The sequence below is a fragment of the Prosopis cineraria genome, unplaced genomic scaffold (genome assembly GCF_029017545.1).
Source record: "Prosopis cineraria cultivar Desert tree isolate PC_DT_omini unplaced genomic scaffold, ASM2901754v1 PC7, whole genome shotgun sequence".
Classification (NCBI taxonomy): Eukaryota; Viridiplantae; Streptophyta; class Magnoliopsida; order Fabales; family Fabaceae; genus Prosopis; species Prosopis cineraria.
The window spans coordinates 37210084-37231096 of record NW_026555338.1 but is presented as its reverse complement, the minus strand read 5'-3'; the positions used below and the strand labels follow the sequence as shown (position 1 = coordinate 37231096).

At 37.5% G+C, this 21013-nt stretch overlaps 1 protein-coding gene across 1 annotated transcript; it reads left to right on the top strand.

Annotated features, from left to right (window-relative positions):
- Positions 1-11493: 11493 nt before the first annotated feature.
- On the top strand, positions 11494-20820 carry LOC129316809 (serine carboxypeptidase-like 51; the record flags this gene model as incomplete). Its single annotated transcript, XM_054961179.1, has 11 exons — positions 11494-11655; positions 11740-11980; positions 12062-12105; positions 12196-12263; positions 12355-12460; positions 12562-12767; positions 12969-13038; positions 13226-13276; positions 13570-13622; positions 13706-13838; positions 20186-20820. Coding segments are annotated over 11 exons (1206 nt in total), but the record flags the coding sequence as incomplete, so codon positions are not given.
- Positions 20821-21013: the final 193 nt, after the last annotated feature.

Genomic DNA, 21013 nt, shown 5'->3' with positions numbered 1-21013 from the left:
GCCATAGTTGAGAGTCACCAGGCTTTGGTTGAAGAATATTCTCCTCATTTCTAAGCATGTATTTATGTTGAAGTACATTAGCCCATAAGCCCTTATCACCCAAGAGAAGTTTCCAAGAAAGCTTGACACCACAAGCATCATTAATAAAGACAAGTCATTTGATGCCTAGACTAAAAAGGCTTTAAGAATGGTTGTTCTCTCCTAATTAATACGATAGTAGCTATTTCCCTAAATGAAGTTCCTTTGAAATTTTTCAACTTCTTTGCAAATAGAGAGTAGAAATCTTAGAAACTTATATTGGATACAAAAGAATGGTGCTAATAACAAAATTAGCTACAGTAAAATGGCTTGTAGTTGAGAGGCAGTTGGATTTCCATCCCATAAGTTTATTTTAGTCAAGCTGACTTTTGACTAGAAGAAATAAGAAAGCCAAGGTAATGATGTATATCTTTAAAAATATGTAGCTTAGTGATAGCTTTGATTCTCCCTCCTCATGTAGCAGGGACATTCTTAAAGAAGAAGAGAGATGATTTGCTGAAGTTGACTTTTTCCCCAGAGGCATTATAGAAGGCTTATAGGTAATTCATCCTAACCAAGGCCTATTCTTTTAAGGCCTCCCCAAATAAAAGGATGTCATATGCAAATATGAGATTAGAAATTGTAGGATAGAGAAAGATACAAAAATAAGTTTCTAGCTACTATTTTCTTTTGCATCATAGATTAAATGAGACAATCTATCCATGTAAAGGAAAAATAGAAAAGTGAGATAGGTCCCCTTGATAGAGGCCTCTTCTAGGTACAAAAAAATCAAAATGTAAACCATTATAAAGTATGTTACATGAAAGAGTAGAGATGTATTTTAAAATTAAATCAATAAAGTCAAAGTTCATTATTATAGATTGAAGAACCTGCTTCAAGAAATCCCAATGGATTTGGTCAAAAGCTTTCTCTAAATCAACTTTCATAAAAAAGAAACCCTTTTTGCCTTTTGATTTTTTCATAACGTGCATTAATTCCTACTTAATGATTATGTTGTCTTCAATTTAATGGCCTGGGATGAAGCTAGATTGAAAGGGGGAGATTAAGTGATTCATCAAACCCTCTAATTGATGGTTTAAAATCTTAGTAACATATGTGTAGTGCACAATACATAGTGAAATTGATTGAAAGTGGTTTACAAGGAAAGGGTTGTCCCTTTTAGGGATCAAGGCAATCAACATCTTCTTTACATCAGCCAGATTAACTTTTTCTTCAAAAACATCTTTAATATAAGAGTAAAAAGAAGGTTCGACTACATCCCATTTAGATTGAAAGAAAATTGGAGCAAAACTATTATTACTGAGGGCTTTATGAGGACCCATGGCAAAGATTGCCTTCTTAATTTCCTTATTTATAAGTGTCAAAGGAAGGTTACTAACAAATAATTAAGTCATATATGGGAAATAATTTTATGGACTGTAAGTTAGCCTCAGTAGAGTCATTCTGTTAAAACATATCCTTAAAATAATTGGTTACTAACTTTTGCAAATCATCATCATTATCAATCTAAATACCTTAATCATGGCAATCATATGATTTCCCTGTCTTCTCATAGTGGTCGGTGGTAGTAGCGAGTGTTTGATCTCCTTAAGTAATCCATTTAGTTCAAGCCTTTGGAAACCACTTAGTTTCTTCCAATTTTAAGATATTTTCTAAATCAACTTGTACCTCTCATCTAGATTGGTGAGGAAATAGGAGAAGGGATAGAAATTGGATTTTTGAATACCATTCAACCGAGTAAGAATGTGCTTCTTTCTACTCCATAAAACTAAAGAATTCTTCATGACAATCCAAGAGAGAATTTTTATAATTTTCAAGATCAAGGTATAAAGGGTCATTCACAACCTAACTTTCTCTAAGAAAACTTTTAAAATTATAATAAGAAAGCCATATAGTTTCAAATCTAAAAGGTATTATGCCAAAGCCCAAATCCAAGCATTTACTAGTTTGAATTAAAAGAGAATTATGATTTGAAAGTAGGTTCAGGGAAGTGCCTTTACAATGCAATCTAAGAAGTGAAGGAGAAATTGGATGTTGGCAAGAGCTTAGTAAATCTCTCATAAAGTTAAAGAAAATTAATTAAACGATGACCTTTCTAAGAAAATTTTGGTTTTATGCTACCTAAATTTGTAAGAGCACATGTAGGGATTTTATCTTGAAACTATTAGAAGTGAGCATATGAAACTCCCGAGCCCTTAACACATTTATTGCTAAAAGAGATATCATTAAAGTCAACAAAGAATATCCATGGATCATTTATGTTGGAGGCTAAGAGACACAATTAGTCTTATAAATTGTTGTGATGGTTCAAGTAGGGTAGAGCATAGATAGCCGTGGCTAAAAAGTCAAAGTTGCCTTGAGAGCATCTGAAGTAAATGAATCGGCAGTTAATTTGAAGGATTGAGACTTAAAGGAGATTTCTTTTCCAAGTGACGTTAATACCTTCAGAATGACTGATGCTAAGGTTGAGAGTGAGAGAGTCACAATTAAGATGTTTTAACATAAGGAGATGATAATCAATTTCACTCTACATATTAGCAATTGTGAGTAGATTGGGCTTAGGCCCATCCAAAACAGTTTTGACATTTCTAGGGAAGCCTTTTCCATAAGCCCCTCTTAAATTTCAGTAAAAGAGATCAATCATAAAAATGATTTGGGGGAGTAGGAAACACTTTAGAGCCTAGTAGAAAATTAGGTATAAGGAATTACTATACTTATTAATTGATTACTTGTTATTAGGCTTTTTTGTGAAGAAGGCACCAAGTTTAGCCCCTTATGATCTTGAAGATCTAAATTTTCTTTAGGTTTTCCATTAGGTTAATGGAAGAAAGGGATTCATTCATTAAATTTGAGATGTGTTGCTAGTCAGACTCATTAAGGCGTCCCTTATTGTTAACATTACCATTACTTTCCTTTAAGGTAAGCACAATGTCACAATCTATGATTTTTCAAGAGGTTAAAAGGGTCTGAAATGTTTTAGAATCCTTCAAAAGTTTCTTGAGAAGGCTAAAGTATGCAAGGACATTCTAGAGAAATCTTCATAGCTCTAACACAACTATTTTAATATAGGTTTTAGAGAACTCTTTGTAAATAACTAGATATTTATTATAAATATCTTGTAAAGAATTCTAGAAAAATAGTATCAACCAAAGGATCAAATTATTTCCCACCATCCATTAAGGAGGTGGGAATATTCTAGATTTAAAGGGAGATTTATAAATACTTCATCCCTCCTTATTTGTAACCATCCTTAAGTTCTTGAAACAATACAAGTATCACATTTTTCAAGCTCTCTCATTCAATCTTTGCTTTCAAGATTTCCATTTCTCAACGTAGCCAAGCATCTTCCTTCTCAACAAATCAAGCTTACTTAACATCTTATAATGAAGAGTGTCTAAGTACCGCGTGGGTTGAAAGACTGGCAATAAGCACTTCATTACTCTTTGCATAATTTCCTATCATGTTCCTTGCTCTTTTCTTTACCCTTCTCTATGCTATCACCTACTGTACTTTCTCATTGTACGCTTGTTGTTCCACTACACCTATAGTATAATTGTGGTGTATGAAATGATTACATCTAAGTCAATATCTTCATCCACATTTTTGTTTTTATTGTCACTATTTCCCTTTTTCTTCCATATTTTGGGACTGTGCTGTAAGGCCTCTTAGTTAGAACATGCTTTTTCCATAGGCAAAGACAAAGAAGATCTACTATCCTTTACTATTTAAGCAGCAACCTCTTTACCTAGAACACCAAATTGTGAACCAAAGGGCTCAGGTGTGAAGGCACTGCAACTTGCTCTTTTCCTTTTTGAGGTTGGTGCTACTTTTGTACTACAAACCATTGTTCCTAGACATCTTGATTGGGCTTATTAGCATTTTTCATCACCAAAGCTACCATAAGAGTAGGCTCTATTTTTTTCATTACCTTATGGAGCTTTTTGGCAAGTTTTTAAAGGACAGGTGTCTACACTATGGCCATAGACTCCATAATTTGTACAAAGCACGTTCAATCTTCATATTATGAATAATAATCATCTCTATCTAAATGGAAACTAGACATAAGTTGTTTACCTGAATTAATGAGAACACAAATCCAAGCAAAGTGTCCTCAAAGTTTGGCAAGTTGTATGCAAGTCAACCTTGATCGTCATTCCTATTTATTTGCCAATAAAAGCGAGAGCTTCATTATCATAATACTCCAGAAAAACCTTTAGCACCCTGACCCACACAACAACCTTATCAATAGTTACACTGAGGTTTAAATTAAGGTTCTTAGGGTATAACTATAAGGTAATGATTGTAAATCATGCAAGGACTACTGGTCAGAGCATGGAAATAGTCTTTTTTATTGGAGAGCTTGACCACATAGTATGTTGGATAAGGAGGCGTAGTGAAAAAATTAAAATTTTAAAATTCCTATCTTGATATGGACCAAACAAACTCGTTTTAAGTCAAGGTGGATAGAAGAGTTACATTTTAATTCTTGGAACTTGACGCATGTTCTCTTCAAAAGTTTGAATCTCAGGAGCTGATAATGTAGATCTGCTCTCTCCACCAGTATCCATACGAACAACTCTCTAACTTGAACAGCATGCTAGCGCTCCCAACGTCCATTCTTCTTTGAAAATTGATTTCCTTTCTCTAAGGTATTTCATGGATTTTCAAGTATTTGGCCGTCAGAACTTTTCTAACTCTCTCTTTGCACGTCCCCTTGTATTTATTATATATAGATTAGGGTTTTTGCCTTCCTCTTGAAAAGCCAACCAAAATTTAAATTAAATTTATCTCATAAATAAAATCTATAATATCATATCTAATTTAAATTTATCTTATAAATTTCAACTATAAAATTGATATGATATTCTTTCATATTATGTTAGTTATTAAATTTAATCTATCATATAAAATTAAATAACACAATATATATAATATATATATAGATATCACATATACATATTATATTATATATATACACACACAATATATATATACATATATATTTCAAATATATATATATATATTATACTATATATTTAATTTTATATATTATATACATATATATATGTATATGTATATATATATATATCAGAAACACACACACACACACACGTATTTCAAAAAGATATATACACACACACAAAATTATATTTTATATTTTATATTTCATATAAAATATATATATATATATTTATCAAATAAATATTTATATATATATATATATATGTATATAATTCATTCATCCTATATTACATTCATTGAATCTAGACATATTTCAAATTCAATGAACTTGGACATTATAGCTCAAGTTAGGCTGCTCTTGTGTGCGACCCTGTAGGTCTATATGAAGTTGTCACGCAATATTTCGATCAAGTGTGAGACATAAAATTGTCATTCTCTTTTATCTGACCATTATTTTCTCGATCTCTGAGTAGACTGACTGTAGCAATGAAAAAAAAACCTTTTCCATTATAGTATGACCATATATTTTCTCAGTCTTACTTATTGAGGGGCCCAATAATATCTCTTATTTAATATGAGGAATAAATTCCATCTTGACCACTCATATTCCTCTGTATGAATATCACTAAACTCAATCATAGTCTTTATGATCATCTAGTCAAAAGTGACTTTTGATTAAGTCAAAGTTCAATGGTCATCATCTAGGAATTCATGATGATCTCAGGTCAAAAAGCTTGGTGATATGGTTGCACATGAGATAAGCTTATAACTTGTACCATACAACTTTCTCATAGCGGGTCGATCCAGCACCTTGTACTCTTTCAAGTGCCTATAACTTTGATCCATATCTCTATAATTAATCAAAATCATACTAATCTTGTTTCATCTATGATTCCTTATAGATGGCCGACCATGGACGTTTATGATAATCATTATAGTTTGTCCAAGGATACAGTTATCATAGTGAACATGCAATTGATATGATAACAAAAAGAAATTCATTAAATAACAAAGTGCATAATATAATGATTAACTTTAGGGCACAATTTCTAACACAATAGCCATAGCCAATGTTAATGAGATGGACAACCCCTTTCTTTACCCACATCAATTGCAATCTTGATTCGAGGGCTTTGAAGCCAATGGACCTACCTAGTAGCATGACAAGTAACAGCTTTCTTCCGTGCTTTGTAGAGCCTCTTCCTAAGCTTTTATAGAACACAAAAGTAGGACAGTTATTCTTTAGGTCTTCAACAGTAGATAAGTGTGGTTCCATTAGGTCTGAAGCTTTCTCGTTACCCTTTTCATCTTCAGAGTTGCCATTTTCCTCATGTTCATCATCTGAAGACTCTTCCTTTTTGTCAATATCATTAAGTCTATCAGCAAAAGTTGGTTTACTAGAAGACAATTCAGTAGCTTTGGAACCAAATGATGGCTGGTGACCTTGCAGGATATTCTTGCTTGTGTTATCACCTGCATTTTTAATCTTCTTTGAACTCTGAGCTAACAGGTTAATTAGCTTCTTTTCTTGGAGTGGGCATGGCTAGGGTGCAGAGAGAGGTTACGTGAAGGGAGCATTGTGGAATTACAATGGATCTAGTTGCATCATACACATGCTTACATTTGCTTTTTTTTTTTTTTGGTAAATACATTTGCATTTTTATTTGGGATTCCTTTCTGGGTCCCATTTTGTTCCTGTTTTTTTTATAAAAAAAGCCACTTCTCACCAACCGGACAAGGGTTGAAAGTGGAGGCGGAGGGTGGAAGGCCTACCTGTTGCGGGATCAAGTTCGTGTCCAAGTACCCATCAACTTATCAAAGGCCCAAAAACATATTCAAATACAAACAGGAATGGCTTTGATTATCAGTTTATTGCTTTATTTGTCTCCCAGAGGGCCAGACATGAAGGAGTTTTAATTTGGCATTTGAATTTAGACAGAGCCGATTTATTATTATTAACCCTGGCCCTTTTCTTTGGGTCGTGGGGCCGAACACAAAGTAGCACGTCATCATTCTTTGTTGGAGAACATTATTCTCAAAAGCATGTGATTGACAATGACAGCAAATCAATGATGACCAAACACATGTTTCTAATCTCCACCCACCCTCATTGGCTTCCCCAGTCCTCACCACTTTCTGCATTATCAGGACCGATTAATTGCTATATCCTCCTTTGATTGGACGTCACCATGGGATCCCTTATCGCTGCTTAACTGTGCCTCATTCATAAACAAGCCTCCTAATTAACCACAGCCGTCGCCCTTGTATGTAATATATATCTCCGTCTTGTTTTGTTATGACCGTTGGATTTTTCACCATACAAACATATCCGAGAAAAAGACATTCATTAACTGCGTACTAAATTTCTTTCTCCTTTCTAAGCTGCAGCGAATTCACATTCTCTAGACTGCGCCTGGCTTTCCTTTTTCTTTTCCTTTTAATTTGACAAGCTGAATGATCCCCTTCTCACAAAAGGAAAAAGAAAAACAAAGGGGCAATGCATTGAATTTTTATTTTTGAATAATAAAGAGAACAAAGAACGTGAAAGGCACAAATATAGCGTGTTAGGTTCCGCAGCCAACTAGTAAAGTAATCACATTGGACGATTATTCAGCCGTCAGTGATTTTTATGTGAATAATGATTAGTGAGGTTTCTGTTTTGCCGCCATAAATTTTCCAGAGCAAGCGAAATAAATGTTAGAATTTGGGCGTGCGATGACCAACCAATACCATATGGAGCCTTAAATGGCACTGTACCCCTTTTATCCATGACATAAGATATTTTTAGTAAGTTATAATTCGTCCAAGATGTAAGATACTTTGTAGTTCTTAAACATATATATGTATATATATCATTTTTACTTGTATCTAGGTGTTGGTTAATAAGCACTAAGTAATTATGTATGAAATTGTGGATAGTAGTTGTGAATAAGATCAGAACTAAAAGAAATTTAAAAAAAAAAAAAGCAAGTCAACTTTTACAAAATTAAAAATGAATTATTAATATTAATTCACGATACATGTTGAGAGTGTCTTGTAGTATAAATAAAAAAAAAGTGGTTAAGATATATTTTTGCCTTTGAGCTTATTATCTAAAAAGCACTCAATGTCATAAACTATTTGCTATGGTAATTTCACTTCAAAAGTAATTAAAATATAGTTTATTTGCCCTTGAGGTCCTAACATTAAATATCCCAACATTAATCATTGAAAATTAATTTTGATAAAAAAAAATGCTATATGTTGTTAGGTTGTCCAAATATACATAAATGTAAGTTGATGTGAGAAGTTTCACATCGAATAAAATCAGAATTAATAACTTAATATATATATATATACATATATATTTATAAAATAAAAAAGAAGGATCTATAATAATTAATATCATAAGTGGTAGGGAATGTGGAGCGACCCCTGTAAATGGAAGAGAGAGAGACGGGCAAAATTAGTGGAATGATATCATATTTTAATTCAAAACCTAAAGTCCAACTTTATTCCATATCATTTTACGTTTACTCATACTTAGATAACTTAACACCTATCATACCAAATAGATCCAAATTTAGGTACATTTTTGCCTTGCAACTATTCTTAAAGAAGCATCCCATGTCATAAATAATTGGTATTGTAGCAATTTCACTCTTAAAGTAATTAAAATGTATGAAAAATGCATATGAACTTGGATTCACTTGAATGATAGATGTCATTTTCAATCAAATTTAAATTCTAGTTAGTATCTTTAACGATTAATATTAATGCATTTAATGTCAGGGGCAAATATGATATGTGTTGACTATTTTAAATATAAGATTGCTACAACAAATGGTTGAAGACACTAAATACTTTTCAAAAATAATTTAAAGATAAAATATATATCAGCCCTAAAAAGAAATACAATAGTTAATGTTAAGAATGTTCAACAACCCCACACAAACGCAACCCTGTTTGGAACATTTTCAGTATCAAATATTTAGATGTGAAGTAAGATATAGAGTTTCGTTTCATACTAAATGAACGCGCAGAGAGAGAGAGAGAGAGAGAGAGAGATCTTTAACTCTTACCCCCTTCATACCAACATTCTCATGCAGACTATAAATGGCGTTAGTCTAGACTAAAACTGTTGTTTCATACTCGCACAGCATTAAACTTCAGTTGAATTTTTTTATCAAAAATTGAATTCTCGGGTTTATGAAAACACACCCGTGTAAAGTGTTTCATGCTTTTCACCCTTGTTACGTATTAAATCTGTCTCAAAAAAATCAATTTTTTTTAATTTTTACTATTATCAACTTTTATCCACAACTTTCGAGATCAATAAATAAAAGTATTGGAAGATAAAAATGGTAAGCCATCATATGATATATAGTAACATTGCATATAAAGATAATTTTCTTTAGAAGTTACTTTATAAATAGGATAGACAATATATATTAAGATATTTAAAATCAGATTAGTTATTGAACTAATTAAAATATTAATTTGAAGGTTAATAATTGAAATTATTGTTGAAGCATGATCAGATTGACTATAAACAAAATGTATCGTTGAATCAATCAAAACAAATACTTAACAATTCAACCAACCAAATAAACACAGTTTTTAATACAATAGACAATGGTGTATGCACGCACCCACATGGGGAGAGGAAGGTATTTAATGGGAAGTTCCCTCCTTTGGTGGAATATATGCCAACTTGCCCCCCAAAAAAAGGAAAAATTACAGTTAAAAACCTAAAAAAACTAATAACAAATTATAAAATTAAATTTAAGAATCATGGTCCTTTTTTACAATTTTTAAAAAACAATTTTTTTATTAAAAACACACTTATTTAAAATGCATAATTATTTAGTGAATGTAAATGATCTTTTATTCAAAAGACTATTTTTTAACCGTAAAAAAACTATAGTCGTTAAATTTAATTTCAAGATTTTGTGTCTTCCATCATTAGTTATTTTTTCATGTCCATAATTATGATTTTTGTTAAAAGGAAAAAGTGGAGGGGTAAGTAAGAGTGAGTGCACAATGCGACATATACGAATTACCTCTCCACACACCCTATGGCATATGCACTTCCCCACTGTGCAGAACAGAGACCACGCCTATCCCTCTCAACATAACCGCACAAAATCAGTACCCAAGGCCCCAGTATCCCTGACATCCTATCATCCGAGTTCGCGTTTTCAACTGTATAATATTATCATCGTTATATTATATTATACTTATGAAAAAATTACATTCAATGCCCTTGATCAAACTGCCAGTAGGATTTAAGATTTAAAAATATTTTATAAGATTTATGAGATTTTACAGTAATAAACATCCTCCCGTGAGATCAAAATATAATTTTTCCTATGCTTATCACTAAAAGCTACCAGATGAAGGAGAGAGACAGATCAACTACATCTACAGAGTATTTCCAAGACACGTCCCTTTCTTCAAACCAAGTTTTCTACACGCAACCTATCAGCTTCAGCACCACACTGCCTCATCTTTCAATCCCCATCCTGGTCACTAGCTTCCTTTCCCATCTTCCCTCGTACTTTTTTTTTTGGGGTCCATCTACAAGTTAGCTCTGTATCTTTAGTCTTTACACAGAATTTCAAACAAATCAAATAAGATTCATAGGATTTATGATTTTTAAACAACTTGGCTTCCTAGAACTTTCATGCCCCATATTCATGATAGGTTGATGAATCCTTAACTTCAATACTGTTAATCACTAACAGCCTATCATATCATTTCTCGGTCTTTTCCTTGTAATGTCTCTATCGCATTGTATTCCAAAGAAAGGATTTTTTTTAATCCACGTGTTGGTTTTTGTAACGTAAAGAAAGTAACTACAGCTTTTATTTTGCTTTTTTAATTTTACGAAAGAGCCGCTTAGAAATAAAACCTTCCCGGCAAAGCTACTCCGGCCTGAAAACGAAACGCCATTAATTGACCCCTCATTTGTTCCTTCTGCGTCAATCAGATTCTAATCAGTCTCATCTTTTTGTTGTTTGCATTGCACAAACTGCCAACGCTGTGCCCCATGCTTGACCTGCTCCTTTTAATTCGCTATCTCCTTTGTTGCCGTTCATTTTACAGATTCGCTGCCATTGCCTTCCATCCTTCAAATGGAAAATCACTGCGTTCTTCTTGTCACTCTTCTATGTCTTCCTCTGCTATCTCACGGCGGACCAGTGATAGCCTTGAAAACTCAAGACGGATCAGAGGAATGGGGATACGTACAAGTCAGACCCAGTAAGCCAAATCCATTACAACTCTGTAATTTCACAATATGTTTTTTGACTCGTAGCTGCGAAGTTGCATCTCTGTTGTTGAAAAAGTTCGATTGCTTTGTTTTTTCACTTTGGGATGTCCTATCACAGAAGCCCACATGTTCTGGTGGCTTTACAGAAGTCCATATAGAGTTGAAGATCCCTCCAAGCCATGGCCGATCATCCTCTGGTTGCAGGGGTGACCTGTAAGTATTACTTTAATTTGCTATAAACCGAACAAACAAGCAGAAGAATCCAGAGTCTGAGAAATGTAAGCATAGAACAGGGTGCTTCAGGAGTTGGTATTGGAAATTTCGAGGAGGTTGGGCCGTTGGACGCTAATTTGGAGCCCCGGAATTCCACTTGGTTGAGAAAAGCAGATCTCCTGTTTGTGGTATGATTTCAGATTGTTTTCCCCTTTAGCAATTCCTTGATTATCTAGTAGCACTGAATGCTTTGCTGTTACAATATAATATAGGACAATCCAGTTGGAACAGGATATAGTTACGTGGAGGATCAAAAGTTATTCGTTAAAACAGATGATGAAGCAGCCACTGACTTGACTACATTGTTGATCGAGGTATTCAATGAGACTAAAAGCCTTCAACGCAGTCCTCTGTACATCGTAGCAGAGTCTTATGGTGGGAAATTCGCTGTTACTCTTGCACTATCCGCACTAATGGCCATTGAAGCCAAGACATTGAAGCTTATCCTTGGAGGTAATACAAGTAATTGACCCCTGTGCAGTTTTACATGAATGAGATCAGCTCATTGATACTATCTTTGCGTCCTTTCCGCAGGAGTGGCATTAGGAGACAGTTGGATCTCCCCTGAAGATTTTGTGGTAAATACTTGAATGGTTCTCGCTTCTTAGCTGTCAGTTTTACTTTTCAAGTTCTTGTTTTTCAACTTTTCACCTAAACCCACATTGCAGTTCTCGTGGGGTCCTCTTCTGAAAGATGTCTCTCGCCTTGACGATAACGGCATGCAAAAATCAAATAGGCAAGTTGTTGTGTCTCAATTCCCTTCCATCTTCTGAAACAGATTATACCAACGTCTCAATTATATCTAACAAGACCATTTTGGACAACAGTATAGCTCAGAAGATCAAGCAGCAGCTAGAGGATGGCCAATTCGTTGATGCAACTAACTCGTGGAGTGAACTTGAGTCCGTCATTAGCTCTAGCAGCAACAATGTGGTAGAATTAAGTTCTCTTGTTTACCTTTTAGCGATTACTTAAGTAGTTCATACGATAATGTCTCACTTAAATGTCTCGGGATTTTTTTGGGGTAATTTCAGGACTTTTACAATTTTCTGTTGGATTCGGGAAGTGATTCAGCAACATTATTAGCAATGAAGTTGGGATTATCGAGAGAAATAGCAATGGGCCAGTACTCCAAGTATCTTACCTTAAGGAGGGCATCTCCGGGTGGGGATGCTGATCTTGACACCTTACTAAATGGTGTCATAAAGAAGAAGTTGAAAATAATTCCTGAGAATGTCACGTAAGTCTACTTTAGTAATTTTTCCCCGCAAAGCCATTGCTGTTTTCTCACTTCATTATTCCAACTTTATGGGAATCAATTCGTCTTTGTTGTCATCTACTATATGATATCACATGATTTGATTTACTTTTTGATGAACCCATAAATCAAGCTTTAAATAGTTTCCATCTTTATTCCCAAGTATTCCATACATGTTGACAGATGGGGAGGGCAATCTGGTGATGTTTTCACATACCTGGAAGGCGATTTTATGAAGCCAAGAATTAATGAGGTAAGAAGATAAACATATGGGATCTCTGACTTAAGCATCAGTTTACTCTAATTAATAGAACTGAGGTAAATAATACAGAGAATTGTTACAGCTGAGCATTTTACTCTCTGGATTTTCAAAAGTTTAATTTTTTTTTTTCGTTTTTCTCTTTCTTGGGATATGACGTGTTTAAGTTGAAGTTGCTCAGGTAGATGAGTTGCTAGCCAAGGGAGTCAATGTGACTGTGTACAACGGACAAGTAAGATATTTTCCCCGCTCAATACTTTGGCTATTAATATATTACTAGAATTAATGATAGCAAAGGATTTATATTTAGATGTGCCATTATGTAATGGTCAACCTTAATTATTGTCCATGCTGTCTATCTTTGAAATAATGCAGAGCTCAACCAATGAAAGCAGAGTCTTTTAAAACTTGATAATTGTGACTATCTTGTTTTTACCTTCACTACAGAATCACGTTCAATCAAATGAGCATCTTTTATTATTTTTATTTCATTATAGCCAAATAATCTGTCTGTAATTATCATAGGTTGACCTCATTTGTGCCACTAAGGGGACTGAAGCATGGCTCAGGAAACTCAAGTAACTCCCTTTTTCTCCATAATTTAATATCCCGAGACTTTTTTGTTATTTCTGATAAATATAGTTTCACGCCTCTGTTGTAGGTGGGAAGGGCTTCAAAATTTCATGAACAAAGACAGAACACCTCTTTACTGTGGAAATAACAAAAGTACTAAAGGCTTTCTCAAGTCATACAAAAACTTGTCCTTTTATTGGATCCTTGGTGCCGGCCATTTTGTGAGTACACATCATCATACTTCTTGTGTTGTTTTTCTCAGACAAGCATAAATGCACGGTTCTTCTTTTCATGTTTCTCATAATTTTATTACTTCCCTCCATGAAGGTAAATACCTTTTCCTTTTCCTTAAAAAAGTGAAAAGTTAATTAACGAAAGCGTGGGGGATGGATCCCAAAATGACTCTCTGGGGGGGCCAAAATGATAAATCATATAATTGTGGAGGCGCAAAGGTTAGTTTTAGCATTTTTTTTCAAGTAAAAATGAAACAATTTTTTGAAAAAAAAAAAAATTGTGCCCCTGCTTGCCCCACTGTGAATCCGTCACTTACTCCAATACATTTACATTAATGAAGATCATGATAGGATTACACGCTCTAAGCATCCAAGCATATTGTCACGGGGCTAGTCTTTCGACCCGTGCGGCACTTAGACAACCTTCACTGGAAGTTGCTAAGTAAGCCTAACTCGTAGGAAAGGAGGATGCTTGGCTAAGAAGAGGAAAGGGAAAGCTTGAAGGCAAAGGAGAGTAGAGAGAGAATGTGAGAGTTCTATAGCTTTGAGAACTCAAGGATGATTTACAAATGAGGAGGGGTGAGGTATTTATAGGCCTCCCCTTGGATCTAGAATGTTCCCACCTCCTTAATGGACGGTGGAGATTAAATCTATCCTACGGTTACAATTGATTCTCTAGAATTCTCTTAACAAATATCTAGATATTTTAATGGAAGAATCTAGAGACAATATTAAAATATTGAGGCTAGAGTTGTATAGGCTTCTCTAGAATGTTCTTGCACTCTCTAGCACTCTTAAGGTTAGCTGGGAGCCTTCTGGAGGGTTCTGGAGCATTCCGGACCTTGTGAAAAATGACGAAACGTGACATTCTCCCCCACTTGATTTCGCGACGCCCTCGTCGCGCCTTCCTCCTTGTAGCGTTGGATTTGGTCGGTGAACTGCCACAGGAGGTCTTCACGTTCCCAACTAGCTTCAAAGTCTGGTTGACCCTTCCACTTGATTAAGTACTCAGTATAGTTGGGAACTCCTCTCTTTCTGATCACCCTGTCGGCAAGGATTTCTTCTATCTCTTTGTTGTACTCAGTGATGACCGCTGTCGGTGCTCTCTTAGAGATACCTCGAGATGGATCTTCTTCATCTCCGTAGTATTTCTTCAGGAGACTAACATGGATGACAGGATGAATCTTAAGCTTGGGAGGGAGTTGTACCTGGTACGCAACCTTTCCCACACGTTTGATGATAGGGAAAGGGCCTTCATATCTCCTGACCAAGCCTTTATGGACTTTGCGTAGTGTCTTGAATTGATTCGGCAATAACTTAACCATGACCAAGTCACCTACTTGAAATTCAATGGGGCGCCACTTCTTGTCTGCCCACTTCTTCATTTTTCGAGAGGCTTTATCCAGGCATGCACGAGTAATGTCGGCTTCTTCTTGCCATCCCTTGGTAAACTTATAGGCAGCTGGATTGTCTCCCTTGTATGGAGTGGCAAGTGCGTTGGGGGTTAGAGGTTGTTGTCCGGTAACTATCTCAAAAGGGCTCTTACCTGTCGACTCACTTCGCTGTAAGTTGTAAGAGAATTGGGCCACATCGAGCAACTTAGCCCAATCTCGTTGATGAGCGCTCACGTAGTGGCGAAGGTAGAGCTCTAACAAAGCGTTGATTCGCTCCGTTTGTCCATCGCTCTGAGGATGAAAGCTTGTTGAGAAGTTCAAGTCTGTCCCCAAGAGCTTGAAAAGTTCTCTCCAGAATTTCCCGGTGAATCGGGGATCTCGATCACTCACGATGTTGCGAGGGATCCCCCATAGTTTCACGACATGCTTGAAAAATAAGCGTGCCGCTTCATCGACCTTGCAATCTGTTGGGGCTGGTATAAAGGTGGCATATTTGCTGAATCTATCAACCACCACCATGATACTCCCACATCCTTCAGACTTAGGGAGAGCAACTATGAAGTCCATGGAGACACTCTCCCATGGTCTCTCAGCCACTGGCAAAGGTTCGAGCAGACCAGCAGGATGTTGTTGTTCAACCTTATCTTGCTGGCACACTAAGCAAGTTCTCACATATGCTTCAACATCATCTTGCATATGTGGCCAATAGAAATGATTTTGTACGAGAGCAAGTGTTCGTGCCATACCTGGATGTCCGGCCCACATGGAATCATGGCACTCTTTTAGGACATCCCTTCGAAGGTTGCCCCATTTCGACACATAGACTCGGTTCCCAATGGTGTAGAGTATTCCATCATTCACCCAAAATCTTCGAGTCTTGCCTTCAGTAGCAAGCTTTACTAAGTTGCTTGCAGATGAGTCCTGAGACATACCTTCCTTGATTCGTTCAAGGAAGTCATTCTGGGGCATGCTTGCTGAGAGAGTGGCTAATTCGGCTTTCCTGCTTAAGGCATCCGCCACCACGTTCGCTTTGCCTGGCTTGTACTCCAACCGATAATCAAACTCAGCAAGAAAATCTTGCCAACGAGCTTGCTTTGGGCTGAGCTTCTTTTGTGTTTGGAAGTAGCTCGTAGCAACATTGTCTGTCATAATAGTAAACTTACTCCCAAGTAAGTAATGACGCCAGGTTCGTAGACAATGGATAATGGCAGACATCTCTTTTTCTTGCACCGTGTAGCGCCTCTCCGTGTCATTGAGCTTGCGGCTCTCGTACGCAATAGGGTGTCTTTCTTGCATTAACACGCCTCCTATTGCAAAGTCTGAGGCATCGGTGTGTACCTCAAATGGCTTGGAGTAGTCGGGCAAGGACATAACAGGCTCTTGCGCGACCATCTGCTTGAGCTTTTCAAAAGCATCTTGGCAATCTTGTGACCATTGCCAAGACTTATTCTTCTTGAGCAAATCTGTTAATGGAGCAGTGATAGTTGAATACCCCTTGATGAACCGCCGATAGTAGTTCACCAGACCAAGGAATGATCTTAACTCTGGGACCTTGGTGGGAGGCTGCCATTCTTGGATGGCTCGAACCTTAGTTGGGTCCATTATGAGCTTTCCATCCTTGATCTTGTGCCCCAAGAAGTCCACCTCTTGTTTACCAAAAGAACATTTTTCCAGCTTAATGTAAAGTTCATGATCAGAGAGTACCTGGAAGACTTTCTTCAAGTGTTGAGCATGCTCTTCAAGAGTCTTGCTGTACACCACGATGTCATCTAAGTATACCACCACAAACTGGTCTAAGTAAGGGTGGAACAACTTGTTCATGAGTGTGCAGAACGTTGCCGGGGCATTCGTCAGTCCAAAGGGCATGACAAGAAACTCGAATGCTCTATATCTCGTCACGCAGGTTGTCTTCGGTTCATCACCTGCGGCGATGCGTACTTGATAGTACCCGGATCGGAGATCAAGCTTAGAGAAGTACCTGGCTTTTCCAAGCTGATCGAACAAGTCGGCGATCAAAGGTATCGGGTACTTATTCTTGATGGTAATCTTGTTCAAGGCCCTGTAGTCGATGCACATTCGCAACGATCCATCCTTCTTCTTCTGGAAAAGGACTGGAGCACCATATGGGGCCTTAGATGGTTGAATATATCCTGAATCAAGGAGATCTTGCAGTTGTCTCCTTAACTCTTCAAGTTCTGGAGGTGACATGCGGTAAGGTGTCAAGGCAGGTGGTTTGGCACCAGGCTCCAACTCGATCTGATGGTCTACCTCTCTTCTGGGAGGTAGTTTCTTGGGCAACTCATCGGGCATGACGTGCTTGTATTCCTGTAGCACCTCTTGGATGCAAGGTGGCAAGGTTTCCCGTGGTTTGGTTGGGTCATCCCCTTCCTCGGCCAATGAACGTATAGTGGCAATATACCCCTCTGAGTTCTTGAGACCCCTCTTGAATTGCAAGGCAGAAATCATAGGGTTAGATTTCTCCAAGCGTTTCAAGGGGATTACCCGAATCATGTTGGAGTCAATGACCACCATAGACTTAGCTTCAGGAATCGAGAAGGCATGTGCTTTGCAGAAGAAAGCAAGTCCCAATACAACTTTGAAATCATCCATAGGGACAACAGTAAAGTCTAACGTACCTTGCCAGTCCCCAATCTTCACCTTCACATCCTTGGCAATCCCAAGGACTTGTTTGGCTGGGGAGTTCACTGCCTTGATGGTGCCTTCTCCCTTGTTGAGTTGGATACCCAATCTCTTAGCTTCTTCAGCCTCCATGAAGTTGTGGGATGCTCCTGTGTCGAGCATGGCAGAGGCGAACTTGCCCTGAATGGCAAGATCAGCATAAAGTAGACCCTTCTCTTCCTTCTTAGATGGAGAAAAGAGTCCAGTCAAGGAATTCAAATGTTGGAGGGAACCAAGGTCGATCTGTTGCTCCTTGTCCCGGTTATCCTTCATCTCAGCAACCAAGGCATTCATAGCCTTACGGTTGGGGCAGTCACGAGTCCAGTGTGGACCATCGCACATGAAGCATGGTCTCGGTGGCTTTGAGGCATCACGCCTGATTGAGGGTGGTTTATCCTGTCTAGAACTCCCACCAAAGATTCTACCACCATCCTTACGATCAAAATTCTTCTTTTGTCCTCCTTTGTCTCCTCCACTGCTACCAGGATTAGGCTTTTTGGACTTGGTGGAGTAGTCGATTATAGACTCGGCAGCAGCAATTACCTCATCTAGGGTTTGCACTTTGCGTCTATCCAGTTCTACTCTCGCCCAGTCTTTAAGTCCGTCCATGAAGTAGAAAAGAGCCTCCTTGTCGGACAGGTCCTCGATCTCGAGCATGATGGTAGTAAACTCTTTGATGTAGTCAGGAATACTACTAGTTTGTCTCAATCTACGAAGCTTACCTCGAGCCTCTGTCTCAGCATTGTGGGGAACAAAGTGCTTGCGGAGTTCTGACTTGAACAACTCCCATGTGTTGAGAGTGCAAAGGCCCTTTTCTCGTTCGGCATGCTTTCTGCGCCACCATAGTTGGGCTGCATCCCGGAGAAAAGTTGAAGCATTGTTGATTCTGATCGAGTCGTTAGAGACTCCCATGGCCTCGAAGTACTGTTCCAGGCCAAAGAGAAAGTTCTCCACAATTGTAGCACTACGAGCCCCATTGTACATGGCCGGCTTGGGCACTTTCAGACCCTGAGAAGTGGCGTTTGAAGTACTACCACTAATAGGGCTACTCACACAGTGATGAGAATCCCATTCATGACGAATCTCATCCATTTGAGAGCGTAGACCTCGTACCTCATCTCTTACATATTTGCGGAGATCGGCGAGATCACGTCTGAGGGAACGAATGTCTTCCCCTAAATCATCGTTAAGGTCTGCAATCATCAACTTGGCAGCCCGCGTTATCTCAGCATTCTCTTGGAGGAGATTGTTGAGTTGATCGTTGAGTCCCCCTATAGTAGTTCTCACTTCCTCCATGTTAGATTCCAAGCTACCAACACGAGGTTCAAGGGACTCACCTGCGGGTGCCCTGCTCCGGCCTCGCTCTCGCTTGGACCTGGGGTGAGCTTGCTCTTGTTGTGCATGAGCTTGCTCCTGTGCTTCCGTGCCAACGACGTTTCCTTCCTCAGTTGCCATCGTACAATACCTTCCTTCAAGCACAACGGTAGAACCGGGCTCTGATACCAACTGTCACGGGGCTAGTCTTTCGACCCGTGCGGCACTTAGACAACCTTCACGGGAAGTTGCTAAGTAAGCCTAACTCGTAGGAAAGGAGGATGCTTGGCTAAGAAGAGGAAAGGGAAAGCTTGAAGGCAAAGGAGAGTAGAGAGAGAATGTGAGAGTTCTATAGCTTTGAGAACTCAAGGATGATTTACAAATGAGGAGGGGTGAGGTATTTATAGGCCTCCCCTTGGATCTAGAATGTTCCCACCTCCTTAATGGACGGTGGAGATTAAATCTATCCTACGGTTACAATTGATTCTCTAGAATTCTCTTGACAAATATCTAGATATTTTAATGGAAGAATCTAGAGACAATATTAAAATATTGAGGCTAGAGTTGTGTAGGCTTCTCTAGAATGTTCTTGCACTCTCTAGCACTCTTAAGGTTAGCTGGGAGCCTTCTGGAGGGTTCTGGAGCATTCCGGACCTTGTGAAAAATGACGAAACGTGACAATATGCTGTCAAACTTTGATACCCTAAAAAATTCAGAATGAAGCCATGGCGGAAATGGGGTGTGATGCTGCTATAAAAAGCCAAACACCAGCAGATCCCATGATTTCGTTTTATGATATCGGTTAAGAGCTTCCTGAGATTCCACTTAGTTGTGGACTGCATGGCCAAATTTTCTTCTCCAATGCTGCGTGTCCTTAGAGAATCAGAAAATGAAGTGTCAATGTTTGTTCTCGGTTTTGTCTTACTATTTGTTTGCTGGCTTCTGCAGGTACCCACTGATCAACCCTGTGTGGCATTGGATATGGTGGCCTCCATTACAAACTCACCACAAAGTAAGTAATGTAAAACAGGAAAGCTCGCAACAAAAATAAAGGAGATTCAGCAGGCAAATAAAAACAATACTGAGCACTCGGCAAGCTTTGAAATAACTCAACCCTCGGGAGGAAAATTTGTGGAATGCCTTTTCTTGTGTATTTTTAATTATTATTATTATTATTCTTTACTCTCATTAAAAAGAGTATTTATTAATGTGTAAAAAACTACCGACCAATTAACTGGGGGTATTTTTAGAAAGAAATTTTAACCGCATGTCTTGATTATTAATCCTGATGAATTAGTTACTTGTTTTTTATAAGAAGGATCACAGGCTAGAGGGAGTGTATGCAACAAAATGGGCATGGACGGATTTAAGGGGGGCCAGCAAGTGTGCTATGACAAACTCATCACAAAATAACTATTGTAGAACAGGAAAGCTCGCAACAAAAATAAAGGAGATTCAGCAAGCAAATAAATAACCCAAGCCATGCGAGGAAATTTTGTGAAATGCCATGTCTTGTGTGTTCCTCCTCGTCCTTTATATTTTGAAACTACAGAAAGCTGAATGCAGACTTAGGGGTGGGCATTCGTTCATTTTGATTTCAATTTTTTTAAAACCAATCAACTGAATTATATGAAAAATTTAGATCGAATCGAATCAAAATACATGATCTAACAAAATTAAAACTAAATTGATGATTCAATTCGATTTATGAAATTTAATTATTCATATATTTTTTTATTCAATTTTTATCCATTGATGTTGAAGACCCAATAAAAT